Source organism: Saccopteryx leptura, chromosome 12 (genome assembly GCF_036850995.1).
Source record: "Saccopteryx leptura isolate mSacLep1 chromosome 12, mSacLep1_pri_phased_curated, whole genome shotgun sequence".
Lineage (NCBI taxonomy): Eukaryota > Metazoa > Chordata > Mammalia > Chiroptera > Emballonuridae > Saccopteryx > Saccopteryx leptura.
Window position 1 is genome coordinate 43,971,397 of NC_089514.1, and position 16,367 is coordinate 43,987,763.

The 16,367-nt window shown below is 44.3% G+C and overlaps 1 protein-coding gene across 1 annotated transcript in view; it reads left to right on the forward strand.

Annotated features, from left to right (window-relative positions):
* The window catches only part of SLC26A5 (solute carrier family 26 member 5), a 38,342-nt gene extending 26,625 nt beyond the window's left edge, over positions 1–11,717 (forward strand). Inside the window, exons 9-18 of the mRNA XM_066353743.1 lie at positions 1,934–2,047; positions 3,195–3,272; positions 3,934–4,029; positions 4,231–4,337; positions 5,583–5,652; positions 6,530–6,622; positions 7,365–7,472; positions 9,150–9,350; positions 10,148–10,202; positions 11,198–11,717. Of these exons, the coding sequence (XP_066209840.1) occupies positions 1,934–2,047; positions 3,195–3,272; positions 3,934–4,029; positions 4,231–4,337; positions 5,583–5,652; positions 6,530–6,622; positions 7,365–7,472; positions 9,150–9,350; positions 10,148–10,202; positions 11,198–11,382 (1,107 nt within the window). The 3' untranslated portion in view covers positions 11,383–11,717. The remainder of the gene's footprint in view (positions 1–1,933; positions 2,048–3,194; positions 3,273–3,933; positions 4,030–4,230; positions 4,338–5,582; positions 5,653–6,529; positions 6,623–7,364; positions 7,473–9,149; positions 9,351–10,147; positions 10,203–11,197) is intronic.
* Positions 11,718–16,367: the final 4,650 nt, after the last annotated feature.

The window sequence follows — 16,367 nt, forward strand, 5'->3', positions numbered from 1 at the left end:
GAGCCTGTCCCTGAGAGGGGAGCCCGGGCACGCTGGCCTGTGCTCCTGACGGGGAGAGCCAGGCCCTGAGAGGGGAGCCCCGGGCACGCTGGTCTGTGCTCCCGGAGGGGAGAGCCTGTCCCTGAGAGGGGAGCCCCGGGCACGCTGGCCTGTGCTCCTGGAGGGGAGAGCCTGTCCCTGAGAGGGGAGCCCCGGGCACGCTGGCCTGTGCTCCCGGAGGGGGAGAGCCAGGCCCTGAGAGGGGAGCCCCGGGCACGCTGGCCTGTGCTCCCGGAGGGGAGAGCCTGTCCCTGAGAGGGGAGCCCCGGGCACGCTGGCCTGTGCTCCTGACGGGGAGAGCCAGGCCCTGAGAGGGGAGTCCCGGGCACGCTGGCCTGTGCTCCTGACGGGGAGAGCCAGGCCCTGAGAGGGGAGCCCCGGGCACGCTGGCCTGTGCTCCTGACGGGGAGAGCCTGTCCCTGAGAGGGGAGCCCCGGGCACGCTGGCCTGTGCTCCTGACGGGGAGAGCCAGGCCCTGAGAGGGGAGCCCCGGGCACGCTGGCCTGTGCTCCTGACGGGGAGAGCCTGTCCCTGAGAGGGGAGCCCCGGGCACGCTGGCCTGTGCTCCTGAGGGGGAGAGCCTGTCCCTGAGAGGGGAGCCCGGGCACGCTGGCCTGTGCTCCTGAGGGGGAGAGCCTGTCCCTGAGAGGGGAGCCCCGGGCACGCTGGCCTGTGCTCCTGACGGGGAGAGCCTGTCCCTGAGAGGGGAGCCCGGGCACGCTGGCCTGTGCTCCTGAGGGGGAGAGCCTGTCCCTGAGAGGGGAGCCCCGGGCACGCTGGCCTGTGCTCCTGAGGGGGAGAGCCTGTCCCTGAGAGGGGAGCCCCGGGCACGCTGGCCTGTGCTCCTGAGGGGGAGAGCCTGTCCCTGAGAGGGGAGCCCGGGCACGCTGGCCTGTGCTCCTGAGGGGGAGAGCCTGTCCCTGAGAGGGGAGCCCCGGGCACGCTGGCCTGTGCTCCTGAGGGGAGAGCCAGGCCCTGAGAGGGGAGCCCCGGGCACGCTGGCCTGTGCTCCCGGAGGGGGAGAGCCAGGCCCTGAGAGGGGAGCCCCGGGCACGCTGGCCTGTGCTCCCGGAGGGGGAGAGCCTGTCCCTGAGAGGGGAGCCCCGGGCACGGTGGCCTGTGCTCCCGGAGGGGGAGAGCCTGTCCCTGAGAGGGGAGCCCCGGGCACGGTGGCCTGTGCTCCCGGAGGGGGAGAGCCTGTCCCTGAGAGGGGAGCCCCGGGCACGCTGGCCTGTGCTCCTGACGGGGAGAGCCAGGCCCTGAGAGGGGAGCCCCGGGCACGCTGGCCTGTGCTCCTGACGGGGAGAGCCAGGCCCTGAGAGGGGAGCCGGGCACGCTGGCCTGTGCTCCCGGAGGGGGAGAGCCTGTCCCTAGCCTGTCCCTGAGAGGGGAGCCCCGGGCACGCTGGCCTGTGCTCCTGAGGGGGAGAGCCTGTCCCTGAGAGGGGAGCCCCGGGCACGCTGGCCTGTGCTCCTGAGGGGGAGAGCCTGTCCCTGAGAGGGGAGCCCCGGGCACGCTGGCCTGTGCTCCCGGAGGGGAGAGCCAGGCCCTGAGGGACGGGCGTCAGCATTGTTCACCACAATCCTGTATACCTTTTCCTTAAACAAGAATATTTTTTCCCTTTGTTGCAGGTCTTAAAAAAAGCATGATTTGTGTGGAGAATATTTGGGAAAGAGGGGGCTAAGCACAGCATTTATCTCCAACACTACAAATTCAAGTATTTCCTCCCTACCTTATACTATGTTCTAATTCCTCTTTTGAGCTCACTAAACAAATTTTTATAACTGAAAATGAAGAAAGAGCCCATGCTGCTGGTAACACGCATTGTGTGGGCTGTCGCAGCTTCCTTTGTGAAGAATAACCCACTCTCTTTGCTTTGTTTCCACGTGGGAAGGAGCTCATCGCGCTGGGAATCTGCAACTCTATTGGCTCCCTCTTCCAGACTTTCGCGATTTCCTGCTCCTTGTCTCGAAGCCTCGTTCAGGAGGGAACTGGAGGGAAGACACAGGTGTGTACACCACTGGCCTCTCAGGTCTGGTGATTTGGGTGGTAATTAAATTTTAATCCCTTGGTTCTGTTCTGAACCCAAAGCTACTGTGCCTGATGATCTGTGCTCCAGTGAGCTGTGCAGTGAGTCAGAGAAAGGTATCGTTGATTGAAGCAAATCACAAGCAGCTAAATCTATAGGAAAGAGGTGTACAGTAGTCCCTGGTCTATCGCAGGAGTTAGGTTCCAGAACCCCCTCCGCAATAGGCTAAAATCCACAAAGTAGTAACCTTATATTTATTTTATTATTTAGATATATTTTAATTGTTTTCAATTTTTCAATATATATATTTATATTGTTTTCAATTTTTTAGGCTAGAAAATGCTTATTTTACTGCAAAAATAATTAAAACAATAAATATATAAAAATACCTATGTACCACAAAATTCTATGATATAGCAGAAATCCACAATACAAGATTAGATATATACAATTTAAAACTCTGCAGTCCAGGAGACCGTGGAAAGGGCACCGCAATTTGGCGAGGGCAGACTGCACTCTCCAGTTACATAAAAGAATGATACAATACTCCCTGCCACCAGAAAGCCTCAAAGTTGACATAGGATGTTGTCATGAAAGCCTGGGACTGAGTGTGGGAGGGATGCCAGCATTGCCCAATGAACTTTCTGCAGTGATAAAAATACTCAATATTTGCACCATCCAATACAGCAGTGGCTAGCCACATGTGGTCCCTAAACACTTAAAATGCATCCAGTACAGCCAAAACCTTAATTTTTAACTTTAATTTTAATTTTTTAAATTTAAATAGCTACATATGGCTCGTGGCCAGCGCATTGGACAGCAAGGTCTTGTCTGAACTCTTCTGGCCCCTATAGATCTCAAACCAGTACCAAACATCCTTCCCCACGCCTGGCAAGAATATTTTAGTCAAGGTATTTAAGCAGTTCAGCTTCTTTTTAAAAGCTATAAGAGGAACAAAAACTTCAGAGAGGTGAGAAGGAGTTACAGGTTTATGTAATGATTTGGGTGACTTAATTGAATCCATATCTTCTTGATCGTCCCACATTGATTATGCAAAGACTAAGACCAACCTTTGCCGGCCTCTTCATCTTCTAAAAGCCCCTTCCGTGTGTCTTTTCTCGTGCAGCTTGCAGGTTGTTTGGCCTCGTTAATGATTCTGATGGTCATATTAGCCACCGGATTCCTCTTTGAATCATTACCCCAGGTGTGTAGCTTGGACTTGGTGTGAGGTTTTCTATGTGTACAGTTTTGCTGTTTTATTTGTCGATATTTTTGTGGCTATCTTATGGGTTTCTACTGTAACCCTAGCAGGGTGGTATTAGAGAAAGCTAAGGCTAGGACCAAGATCCTGCTCCACAATCTACCAGCAACTGGGACCTTGGGAAAGCCATCTCAACATCTCTGGGTCTCAGTTTATCTGCAAAGTGGGCATTTGGACTGGCTAATCCCCAAGATCCCTTTTCTCTTTGATCTTCTCTGACCTTATACTTTCATTTAAAATCTGAGATGGCCTACACTTATAAGATATTTATTTACTGGTATGTTTAACAGAGACCAAAAACATATGTAGAGAAACTCAATAGAGAAAGACCATGAGTAAAATAATTCCTTGAGTACCAAGTTTAATTCTGAACCTCTTCACTACCATACGGGTTTGCTGCTAGGATATAAGCCTGGTTTTCCAAGGCCCATTTTAGCTAACCAAGTCCTGAAAATCCAGGTGTTCATGGCTCCAAATGTACCATCTCTGCCCCAGAGGAAGTGAGCGGGGAGAGGACACGGGGAGGGCAGCGGGAGGTAGTGAGGAGCCAGCAGGGGGCTGTTGGGCACAGGGTTGAGGCCAACCGGGCTGTGCTGTGTTTCAGGCCGTGCTCTCTGCCATTGTGATCGTCAACCTGAAAGGAATGTTCATGCAATTCTCAGACCTCCCCTTTTTCTGGAGAACCAGCAAAATAGAGCTGGTAAGTAGCAAAGGTTATTGTTAAGTGAGTATGTCATGGCAACACGTGGATTAGTGCTGATAAAAATGTGAGAAAGATTAAGTTAGTGCAGTCAGTTATTAAATGCAGTATTTTGTTAGGCAAGGTTAGGTACCATGTGTGTGTCTAATGCTAAGAAAATTTTAACAGGATTCTACATAAAGCTTTCTGTCTTTTGTTCAGACCATCTGGCTTACAACTTTTGTTTCTTCCTTGTTCCTGGGATTGGATTATGGTTTGATTACTGCTGTGATCATTGCGCTGATGACTGTGATTTACAGAACACAGAGGTGAGTGCACAGGTGGGGACAGGCATGAGTGTCCTGAGATTGCAGCTGTCGACAGACTGAGCACCTTGATGTGGAAGCTGTGTTCCTAGAGTCTGTTGTCAGCACATAGTGTGTTCCCTGAATGCTTATTGAGAGAATCCACCCACAACATCAGCCAATATTTGTATATTCTAACTCACAAAGCATTTGCATCTATACACTAAGATGCACCAGGACAAGTAGCAAGACCATGGAATGTCAAATCAAAGACTTTGGGACATATTCTGGCTCTCAAAGCTCTCTGACCTTAAACAGCTCCCCAAACCTCACTGGGCCTCAATTTCTCAAACAAAACTTATGAAACCTTCTATGCTAACTGGAGATTGTGTTTTTCTCCTTACTCCTTCAGTTGACTACACCCACTTTGGTCAGAGACTCTTATAAACAAAAATAAAACCTCTTTTACTTTAGAATTAGAGTAGGAAGACAGTTCTATCTACAGCAGGGGTCCCCAAACTTTTTACACACGGGCCAGTTCACTGTCCCTCAGACTGTTGGAGGGCCAGACTATAAAAAAAATATGAACAAATCCCTGTGCACATTGCACATATCTTATTTTAAAGTAAAAAAACAAAACGGGAACAAATACAATATTTAAAATAAAGAACAAGTAAATTTAAATCAACAAACTGACCAGTATTTCAATGGGAACTATGCTCCTCTCACTGACCACCAATGAAAGAGGTGCCCCTTCTGGAAGTGCGGTGGGGGCCAGATAAATGGCCTCAGGGGGCCACATGCGGCCTGCGGGCCGTAGTTTGGGGACCCCTGATCTACAGACAGAGTGGTATGAGAACTTGAGTTACTTCTGGCATGACTTGAACTCTGCATAATTCATTTTTGCTCCCATCTTTTAATGCCCAAGTCTTTTGTCCTGACCAGATGTAGTATGTGTGTGGTATGGTGTGCATGTGTGCAGTTGCATGGTGAATGTGTGTATGTGACAACCGTGTGTGTGGTTTGTGTGATGTGAGGTGTATTTGCTGTATGTGTGTATTGTGCATGTTGGGGTGAGGCGTAGGGTGGTTGTGATGTGAGTTGTGTGGGGAGTGTTAGAATTTGGAATTAAGTAGAACCCTTCTGATCAAGTATTCCTGAATTTACTAGCAAATCCATCTGTGACATGTAAATGTGCAAAATCATGTTTCAATCACATACTGGGTTTCAACACAATGAAATGTTAACGCACTCACTCTCTATCTTCAGTCCGAGCTACAAAGTCCTTGGACAACTTCCTGACAGTGATGTGTACATTGATATAGACGCATATGAGGAGGTAGGACCTTGTCTATTATTTTAAATGTAAGCATGTTATGTGATTGGCTAACTAAATCTCATTTTTACCTGGGACAAAAAGGGAGGTGAAAAGGAGGGAAGTATAGTGGTCAAAGTGAAAAGCCTGAATATTGATTTGCTGTCTGGAGTCAGTGATATAGTTTACACCAGTGTTTTTCAACTGCCGATCTGCAGACCGGTCCGCCAGAAATACTGTGCTCGTCCATGAAAGAGTTAACCACCCTGATGTTGTATGAAGATTATAGACCCAGTGAGCTTAGTGAAATTCACTTATGCTCAGGGTGATTTCTGCCAAAGCAATCCCCAGAACTTTTAAAAACTAGTTTTGTTTGTTAGCTTTCTGCTTGGGAAGAAATTTTCAGGCTCTTTATAAGGTATTAAGAAATGAGATTGGTGTTAAAATTACTATTTTCTCCTCCTTCCAAAGAATTATATGCTGAATTACCTGTTTCCACACTGCGTTCTGGAGTTCAAGGCTTCTTGATGCAGTATTCACTCTGTTTCCCTTGGGTCCTTTTTCATTTTGCCTGCATTCCATGAAGGAACCAACATAAACCTCTGTTCACTTTATTTGCCTGCTTCTCACAGTCTAAATAATTTTCAGTTCCTTTTCTTTGTGTTTTATGGTGAAAGTGAAACACAGAAAGACTTAGAAGAAATGAGAAGGTGTGCATTTTTAAAGGCTTTCTTCTTGGTCCTCCTTCCCGCAGAACATAAGCAGAGTGGCGTTGTGTTACCCAAACACCACTAGAGGGCACTAGCAATCTATGAATTTTTGAGTTTGAAGAGGGAGGTAACTGCAATTTTAATACTGAGATATTTCTATATGTTAAATTCACTAACATTTTTTCTCACAGGTGAAAGAAATTCCTGGAATAAAAATATTCCAAATAAATGCCCCAATTTACTATGCAAATAGTGATTTGTATAGCAGTGCATTAAAAAGAAAGGTGAGTTGCAAAAAATGTTATACTATTTCTTTCTCCCCCTCCCCCTCCCTCCTCCATATCTCTCTCTCTCTCTCTCTCTCTCTCTCTCTCTCTCTCTCTATATATATATATATATATATATATATATATATATATATATATATATAAAGTGTGTGCATATACACATTTTAAAAACTTAGGAAAACTTTTAAAACTTTATATATATCTATATATATATAAAGTATGTGTGTGCATATATATATTAAAGTGTGTGTGTGCATATATATATTAAAATGTGTGTGTGTGTATATATATACACACACAGACACGTTTTAAAAACTTGTAGCAAAAAGGTGAAAAACTAATTTTACATTTTTTTTCTCTTGGGATCATGTGAGTTCCTTTGGTCATGATTAGAACTCTACTCCACACTGCCCAGGATATAGGAAAACCTCACAATCAACCCAGCAGATTTTTTAAATATAAAAATCTGAGAAATCTAAGTTGGAAAAATGGTACTTTAAATTTCCTTAAGACTTTAGCTTCTGGTTGTCTTGAACCAAGACCCAGAATAAGAAAGGGTACTAATGTTCTTTTAATGAGGGAATAACCCCGCTAGGAGGATCTGAGAGAAAGGTAGAGAAGGGTTGGGGTAATGACCTAGAATAGAGAGCCATCAAATGGGGAGGTTTAAATATTAATTGCATTGGGTTGGTCGCTGGGAGCCAAGAAGTGATTTTGCATATATTGCTCTTCTGCAAAGACTGGAGTGAACCCAGCACTTATAATGGGCGCGAGAAGAAAGGCCATGAGGAAGTATGCTAAAGAAGTTGGGAATGCAAACATGGTCAATGCCACTGTTGTCAAAGCGGTGAGTGGTCTTTTCATTGTAATCCTCCCTTCTCTCTGGGTCCGCAGTGGCCGCCACTTTCATTCATGATTGTAGTTTTAACACAGCATGAAGTACCTAAAATAAGAAAGCTCAGAAACAATCTAATGATTCTTTATGTAGTAAAGATGCATGTTAAGGTTAGTTATGAGAATGCTTGTGAAATAAGTACTGATATGGACCTAGGAAAACATTGCTTTAAAAAATAAAAATCACACAGGACATTAATAAATTTTATCATTAGTACTTTGTCGTAGATTCATTTAGCTTATAGTGAAAAAGCTGGAAGCCTAGTTTTTACTGTTCAGGCTTATGGTAATTTGTCATGCTGAAGTATTCAAATGGTCTATAATGAATGGAATTATTTTAGAAGTTAGGGAAAGATGGATATGATGGGTAAGGAGAATGAATTTCATTGGACAAAAGAAAAAAGTAAAAAGGAAAAGAAACTGAACTAACATGGACATAGACAAAGTGGAGTGGTTACCAGAGGGAGTGGGTTAGGTGGGAGAGGAAAGGGGCCAAAATGTGACAGAAACGGTTTGACTTTGGGTGATGAATAGTTCATGTGCCATGGAGATGTACACCTGCAACCTCTGTGTTCCTTTGGACCAGTGTCACCCCATTAAATTAAGTTTCTAAATTAAAAAAATAGAAATTGAGCCTGACCAGGCGGTGGCGCAGTGGATAGAACATTGGACTAGGATGCGGAAGGACCCAGGTTCGAAATCCCAAGGTCACCGGCTTGAGCATGGGCTCACCAGCATAAGTGCGGGGTCACTGGCTTGAGTGTGGGATCATAGATCTGACCCTACTATGGTTGCTGGCTTGAGCTGAAAGGTCGCTGATTTGAAGCCCAAGGTCACTGGCTTGAGCAAAGAGTCACTCACTCTGCTGTAGCCCCCAGTCAAGGCACATATGAGAAAGCAATCAGTGAATAAGGTGCCTCAATGAAGAATTGATGCTTCTCATCTGTCTCCCTTCCTGTCTGTCCCTATCTGTCCCTCTCTCTTGAAAAAAAAAAAAGAAAGAAAAAAGAAACTGAGCTAAAATTGAGTATCATATACATATCCTTTTCATGTCACATTACAAGGCTGGTGGAATATGGCAAACATTTTAGAAAAGATCTGGTGTAGGCCCTGGCCGGTTGGCTCAGTGGTAGAGCGTCGGCCTGGCGTGCAGGGGACCCGGGTTCGATTCCCGGCCAGGGCACACAGGAGAAGTGCCCATTTGCTTCTCTACCCCCCCCCCTCCTCCTTCCTCTCTGTCTCTCTCTTCCCCTCCCGCAGCCAAGGCTCCATTGGAGCAAAGATGGCCCGGGTGCTGGGGATGGCTCCTTGGCCGCTGCCCCAGGCGCTAGAGTGGCTCTGGTCGTGGCAGAGCGATACCCCAGATGGGCAGAACATCGCCCCCTGGTGGGAGAGCATAGCCCCTGGTGGGCGTGCCTGGTGGATCCCGGTTGGGCGCATGTGGGAGTCTGTCTGACTGTCTCTCCCCGTTTCCAGCTTCGGAAAAATACAGGAAAAAAAAAAAAAAGAAAAGAAAAGATCTGGTATAATTAGTAGCTTGAGACTCTAAGGATTAATTTTTCCTTATAACTTTCAGGACCATAATATGAGTTGTTCATAGAATTCCGGTGTGGTTTAATTTTTGACACAGGACGGAGAAGTAGATGGGGAGGATGGCACCAAGCCCGAAGAAGAGGATGATGAAGTGAAATTCCCTCCAGTGGTCATCAAGAGCACGTTTCCTGAGGAACTGCAGAGGTTCATGCCCCAAGGGGAGAACACCCACACCGTCATTCTGGATTTCACACAAGTCAATTTTGTCGATTCTGTTGGTGTAAAAACTCTGTCAGGGGTAAGGATCATCTTGAACAAGTCATTTAATATTTCTGTGCCCAGTTTTGCCATCAGTAAAATAAAAAAGTTGAATTTGAGACCCTTTCCAGCTCTTAAAATTTTTTTGTTGTTCTTTTCAAGTTTTGCTTAGGGAAAATTTCAAAAAGAGCATAGTGTAATGAACCCCCATGAAAGTATCCGCTCAGCTTCAACAATTACCAATTATGGTAGTCGGTCTTCTTTCCTGTACCCCCACCCACGCCCCCTTCTTATTTTGAAGCACATGCCAATCATCACATCATCTGTCAATATTTCGGTATATAGCTCTACAAGAAGATTCTTTTAAAAGTCATTTAGAATTATCTAATACACCTAAATAAAATTTAACAAGAATTTTTTGATATACCTAATTATCACTGTCCACATAAAAACAAAAGAAATACACAATTATTTTTAAATGATTCGCTCAAAAATGTATAATTATTGAAGCAAAGTAGTTCAAGCGAATGTAGCAGAGTTTTTCAACCATGGGTTTGCAAACCAGTCTGGCAAAAATTTCGTGCTGATCTGTAAAAGGGTTAACTACCCTGATGTGGTATGATTATAGACCCAATGATCTTAGTTGAATTCTGTTATGTTCAGGGTGATTTCTGCCTTAGCAGTCCCCGAAATAATTCTATTTTCACTGATCCCCAGGTGTAAAAAAGGTTGAAAGCCACTGTACTAGCATGTCTTATATCAGTGCTATATGTATTGGTTAAAAGTGACTTCTGGCACAGTCAAAAGAAACTAAACTTTATTTCAACATTGTTACAGATTGTGAAAGAATATGGAGATGTCGGTATTTATGTGTATTTTGCAGGATGTAGTGGTAAGTACACTTCCAGAATGAGGAGAAATAGTAATATTTTGATTTTGTTTCTCTTTTATTAATAACTGCATTTGGAAATACTTCCCCCTAATTTTAGATTTTGGTGAAAATGAAAATTATTCTTCTGAAAATCACTGCAAAGCTAGCTTTACAATGAGCCATTTGCAGTACTCCTGTCACTGGGCTCCCTGTGGGCCTCCTGAACTGGAGCGGGGGAGTAAACCGCTGTTCGGGGCTGCCATATTTTCAGTGGTTACTTACTGGCTGCCATAACATGGTTATATAAAATCACTTAAGTTTTTCTATATAATGCCTGCTATATTTGTTTTATATTGAATTTTGGTTAAAACAGTGCTTGAAGATGAACTATACATCAAGACATCACTTTTCACCCACCAGAATGGCAGAAATGCAGGCTGCCTGCCAGCACGCTGTGGCTGCTGTGAGAACAGGCGCTCGTGGGCCTTGCTGGTGTACGTGCGGACGGAGCAGCCTCCACGGAGGCCTCCCGAGGCACAGATGCCTGGGCCTTTTACCCCAGCAAGCCCGGCAGTGCGCTCCACACTCACAGTGAGACATGCATGTGGTCACGGTCAGTCAGCACAGTAGTACTGTCTATAAAAACAAGAGCTGGAAAAACTTAACTGTCAAACGAAAGAGACCAGTTAAATCAACTAGGCTACATCTACAAAATCGAATACCATGTAGTCATTAAAAAATAAAGTGAAAAGATTAAAGTTTTTAAAAATTCAGAACATATATATAGCATATAATATGCTTTGTTTTGAATAAGAAAAGGGGGAAATAAAGAAATGTTGGAAGAATACACAAGAAAATAATACTAGCTTCCTGCGACTGGGGTGTGATGTCACAGGGACAGGGATCGAAGAGAGACTTAGTATGTCATTACTATTTATACTGTAGGAAAGTGTTCCTTTGTAATGTTCAAGATGGATTCCCAGAATGTGGACTGATTTCCTTTTCTTCTGTTTTAGCACAAGTTGTGAATGACCTCACTTCAAACATGTTCTTTGAAAACCCTGCCTTATGGGAGCTGCTGTTCCACAGCATCCACGACGCGGTGTTGGGCAGCCAGCTTCGGGAGGCGCTGGCGGAGCAGGAGGCCCCGGCCCCCTCGCCCCAGGAGGATTCGGAGCCCAATGCCACTCCTGAGGCATAAGGGACTCAGCCTGGGGTGGGGTAGGAGCCTCTCTTGAAAATACTAATATACACATTTTTAAATACTAGACACTAGATTTTTTTTCTAAGCATAAATACAAGTAGTCAAGGCTTGATTTGGAAGGTGAATGACGCATAGCAAGATGTATCTTACTTGTGTTTCTTTTTAATTGACTATTTCCAAGATAAATTGGCCTCTTACCTGCATTTATTGTGTAGTGACATTTCTGTTGCTTTCTAATATTATCTTTACCAGCCAAGCATTTAAGAATTCTTTCCTTTGCCCTGGGTTGCTCGGTGGCTAAAGCGTCATCCCAGAGCGCCGAGGTCACGGGTTTCTTCCCAGGTCAGGCTGCATGCAGGAGGAGGCCAATGAGTGCACAACTAAATGGAACAACTAAGAGGGGTGGCAAATTGATACCTCTTTCTCTTCTCTCCTTTTTCCTTTCCTTCCCTCCCTCTTCCTCCCCCCCCCACTCCCTCTCACCCTTCCCCTTTCTCCCTTCCTCTCTTTACCCCTCCCTCTCCCCTCCTTTTTCTTTCAAATAAATGGAAAAAAATTGTTTTAAAGAATATTTTTCCCTTTAAGTACTTTACTGACAAATCAGATATGCTGTACTTGTTGGTCTACACTGCAGGTGTCCCCAAACTACAGCCCACGGGCCGCATGTGCCCCCCTGAGGCCATTTATCCGGCCCCTGCCGCACTTCCAGAAGGGGCACCTCTTTCACTGGTGGTCAGTGAGAGGAGCACTGTATGTGGCGGCCCTCCAACGGTCTGAGGGACAGTGAACTGGTCCCCTGTGTAAAAAGTTTGGGGACTCCTGGCCTTTCTGTAATTAAGAGTTATCGGAGGTGGCCTGACCAGGCGGTGGCGCAGTGGATAGAGCATTGGACTGGGATGCAGAGGACCCAGGTTCGAGACCCCGAGGTTGCCAGCTTGAGCGCGGGCTCATCTGGTTTGAACAAAAGCCCACCAGCTTGAACCCAAGGTCACTGGCTCCAGCAAGAGGTTACTCGGTCTGCTGAAGGCCTGCGGTCAAGGCACATATGAGAAAGCAATCAATGAACAACTAAGATGTTGCAACACACAACAAAAAACGAATGATTGATGCTTCTCATCTCTCTCCGTTCCTGTCTGTCTGTCCGTGTCTATCCCTCTCTCTGACTCACTGTCTCTGTAAAATATAAATAAATAAATAAAGTTAAAAAAAAAAAGAGTTATCGAGGTGGCATACCCATAATTTTCTAGAAATTCTTCTTTTAAAATAACCTTTTGTTTTGATAGAATATAAATGCATTACAGAAAAATAAAAGATAGATAAGCAAAAATAAAATAAAAACATTATATTGCTACCATTGAAAGATTATCACTAACACCTAATGCATAGCCCTCCAGATCTTTATGCATATATATTTGCATATATTAACCAAAATAAGATCATATTCTACATAGTGTTCTGTAACCTTTTTTTTTTTTTAGGTGAGAGGAGGGGAGATAGACTCCCACATGTGCCCTGAACTGGAATCCACTGAGAAACCCAACATGGGGCCCATATTCAAATACTGGGCTGTTTTTAGTGCCTGAGGCTGACATGCTTGAACCAACCAAGCCACTGGCTGCGGGAGGGGAAGAGGGAGAAAAGGGGGAGAGGGAGAGGAGGAGAAGCAGATTGTTGCTTCTCCTGTGTGCCCTGACCAGGGATTGAACCCGGAACGGCTGCATGCCGGGCCAACTCTCTATCCACTAAGAGTAGCCAGAGCCCTATTTTTCTTTAAATAAATAATCTCCACTTTCTCATTCCAGATCATTTTTACCTCAGACCATATTCAAATTTTCCCCATTTGTCCCCAAATTTGTAATTGATTTGTCCAAACTAGTATCCATTCTATGACTTCACACCATAACTGGTCATGTCACTTTAGTCCCTTAAGTCTGTCTTAACCTTGCACATTTTTTGATGGCATTGACTTGAAGAGACTGCAGCAGGTGTCCTATAGAATTCTGTGTTAATGTGTCTACTTCTTTTCTCAAGGTGTCATTTAGCTTGTCCTTTTATATCCTGAACTACCTGTATATAGAAGTTATATCTAGAGGTCTCATGGATTTGAATAAAACATTTTTGGTAGACTATATCATAGATGAAATACACGCCTCACATTGCATCGCCTCAAAAGACATAGTATCTAATCGACCCTACCGTTAACAATGCTAAGATAAACCCATTGGACTGACACGATAGCCTGCTCCCCCAGTACATTCACCTGTGTGACTAGGGAGTTGTCTGTGCGATGTTCCTTTGGCATCGAATGAGCTCCCAGTTCCCCATGGAATGGCTAGTTCACCCAGGGGATATAGTAGTGATAATCCTTGCCTAAATCAGTAAATATTTAAAATTTGTGAATTTTTCACAATACTCTTATTCTACTGTACATTTATTAGTTGGTGTTTCTACGTGAACTAGACCTTTCCTTCCTCAACTTGAACTATTAGTCATCCTTAAATGCAGTCTTACTGGAAAGGCGGGTTTAGTTTTTCCATTGAATTATCAACTTCCATGTGAGAAGTAGGTTTAATAGATGGTGACAAATTCTGTTCTTTTAGATTTTTTAGTATAACTGTAGACTCAAATTTTTATATTTTTAATGTGTTTCAGTCTGTTATAGTTATTCTTGTTGGTCACAACTGTGACGAGAAGGGGCCCCTAGAGAAATGTTGTTGATAATAGTGAAGTAGCCTTGAAGGCCATGCATTTAAGAAAACTAACTGCTAAGTATAATTTATATCTTCCTTAAACATCCTTAAGGGAAGTCTGTGGATGAGTAAAATGCTTATTTCAAGCACTCTTTTTGTGCAAGAGAGACAGGAAGGGAGATGAGAAGCATCAACTCATATTTGCAGCACTTTAACTGTTCATTGATTGCTTCTCATATGTCCCTTGACAGGAAGCTTTATCCAAGCCAGTAACCCCTTGTTAAAGCCAGTAACCTTGGGCTTTAGGCCTGCGACCTTTGGGCTCAAACCAGCAACCGTGAGATCATGTCAATGAGCCTGCACTCAAGCCAGCGACCCCATGGATCAAACCAGATGAGCCTGTGCTCAGGCCTGCGACTTTGGAGTTTCGAACCTGGGACTCAGTGTCCCAGGTCAGTGCTCTATCCACTGCACCACCAGTCAGGCTCAAACACTCTTTATAGTTGTTCTAAAGGACTGGGGGAGACCGTTAAGCTAATTTGTCATCAAAAGTTCTTATTCTTATAGTTCGAACAGATTAGTCAGCACAAGTATTAGCTAATTTGCCTAAAGCCTCCCCTGTTAAGATTTCCTGCTGGTAGTCAGTTTGTCTGTTTTTTCTTTTTTCTTTTTTTTAAATCTTTTCTCATTGACTCCTTGTTTTGTTTTTCATGAAGGAAACACTGCCAGGAGAAAAGTGATCAGATCCCAGGAAGAAACTATTAGCATGTGCCCACTTGCAACCCAACTCCATGGTTTGTTTGCTTTAATTCCCATAAGGTTTCTCAGTAACTTTATTAAAATAATTTCATCCAAAGTAGACCCCTCCTTTCTTATTAACTTTTTACCTAGATCTAGAGTGAAATTAGGTTTTTATCCGGTTATTTCCTTGGCGATCATCACACGCAAGACCCGATACATCTGCATTCTGACACAGACTGCCTTCTGAAAGAGCATGTAGTTCTAGAGCCTCAGCTTACACTAGGAACCTTTGTAAGAGGACCTGCATCATTTCAGCCACTAAAGTGGAACTTAAGGATTTTAAACAATGTTATAAAATACTTCATTGCATATTGCTTAGCACCAGCCTTCAACAAATGCTTTTTACACATAGTAGGTACTCAAGTCCTAGTTGTTGATAGGTTGAAAGTAGTGTGCGAAATATGTATATCTTACAAATTAGTTTTTTTTCCTGTTCTTTAATGTAACCTATTTTGAATAGAATTCTACCATGTACATAAGAAGCTCCTAAGCCTTACTGAAGGGAAATGTCTCAGCACGCCTTTAAGAATCAGAGTGCATTTCAAAATGTATTTTATCTATATGTATGTAAATATTTTGGTTTTGCTTAGTATTATTTCATATGGTGGGAGATTTCCTGACCTTTTTTTACTTAGTCAAGTTTGTCTCTACCTTCTTTCTGGACTTTAATAACTGCTAGTGTGTGCCTATCTGTTTCTCAGCTCTGATTTAAATTCAGATTCTTACTGCCCTATCAAAATGGACATAATGTGCATCAATAAATATGACTATAGCCTTATTTTATGGTAGTAAGGGAAAACCATTTTCAGAAAGGTCCCACATAGAGAAAGGCTTTGTCTTTCTCAAATCCTGCATATATAAAGGTGGTTCTTATCTACCTTGTGGATGGACGGAATGTTTGAAAACGTGGACCAAGGCTCAGGAAACTCCTCGTTCATGTCAGGGGATCCTTATCGCCAATCTCGTCTGCAGTGGGACTCAGTGAAGGACGTGAATACTCTGTAAGCCCTGGAGTAGCTCATTTTGTAGTTTTCAGGGAACACCTAAAATACCTACTCCATGGGGTTTGATCCTGTATCCTTACCTGCTTAACAGAAAAATGAGGTGCTTGCCTCCAAAGGTACATTTTGAGAAAATGAGTCTGCCCTCGTGTGCGCGTGAGGAGGGCAGCCAACCCGGAGAACCTGCCCTGGAGTGGGTAGGGGCGTTTCTGTGTACTGGGGGTGGGGGTGTGCCCTGGTGTGGGGATGAGGGAGGGAATAGTATGTGGTGGGGAAGGCTTTATCTACTATGTCTGCCCCTTTAAAGATAGTAAATCAATGTAAATTCTAAAATCAAAACTTCCTTGGTGTGAGCCTGTATGCTTTAGTGAGTGCAAAAATGCTGTTGGTCCTTTTTCGTGTACCTTTCAAGAATGCTTTTTGGATTCAGTTAGATTCTTGATAATATGGTTTGAGTATTGATAAAAGTTAATTTGAGAACTGATAAAAG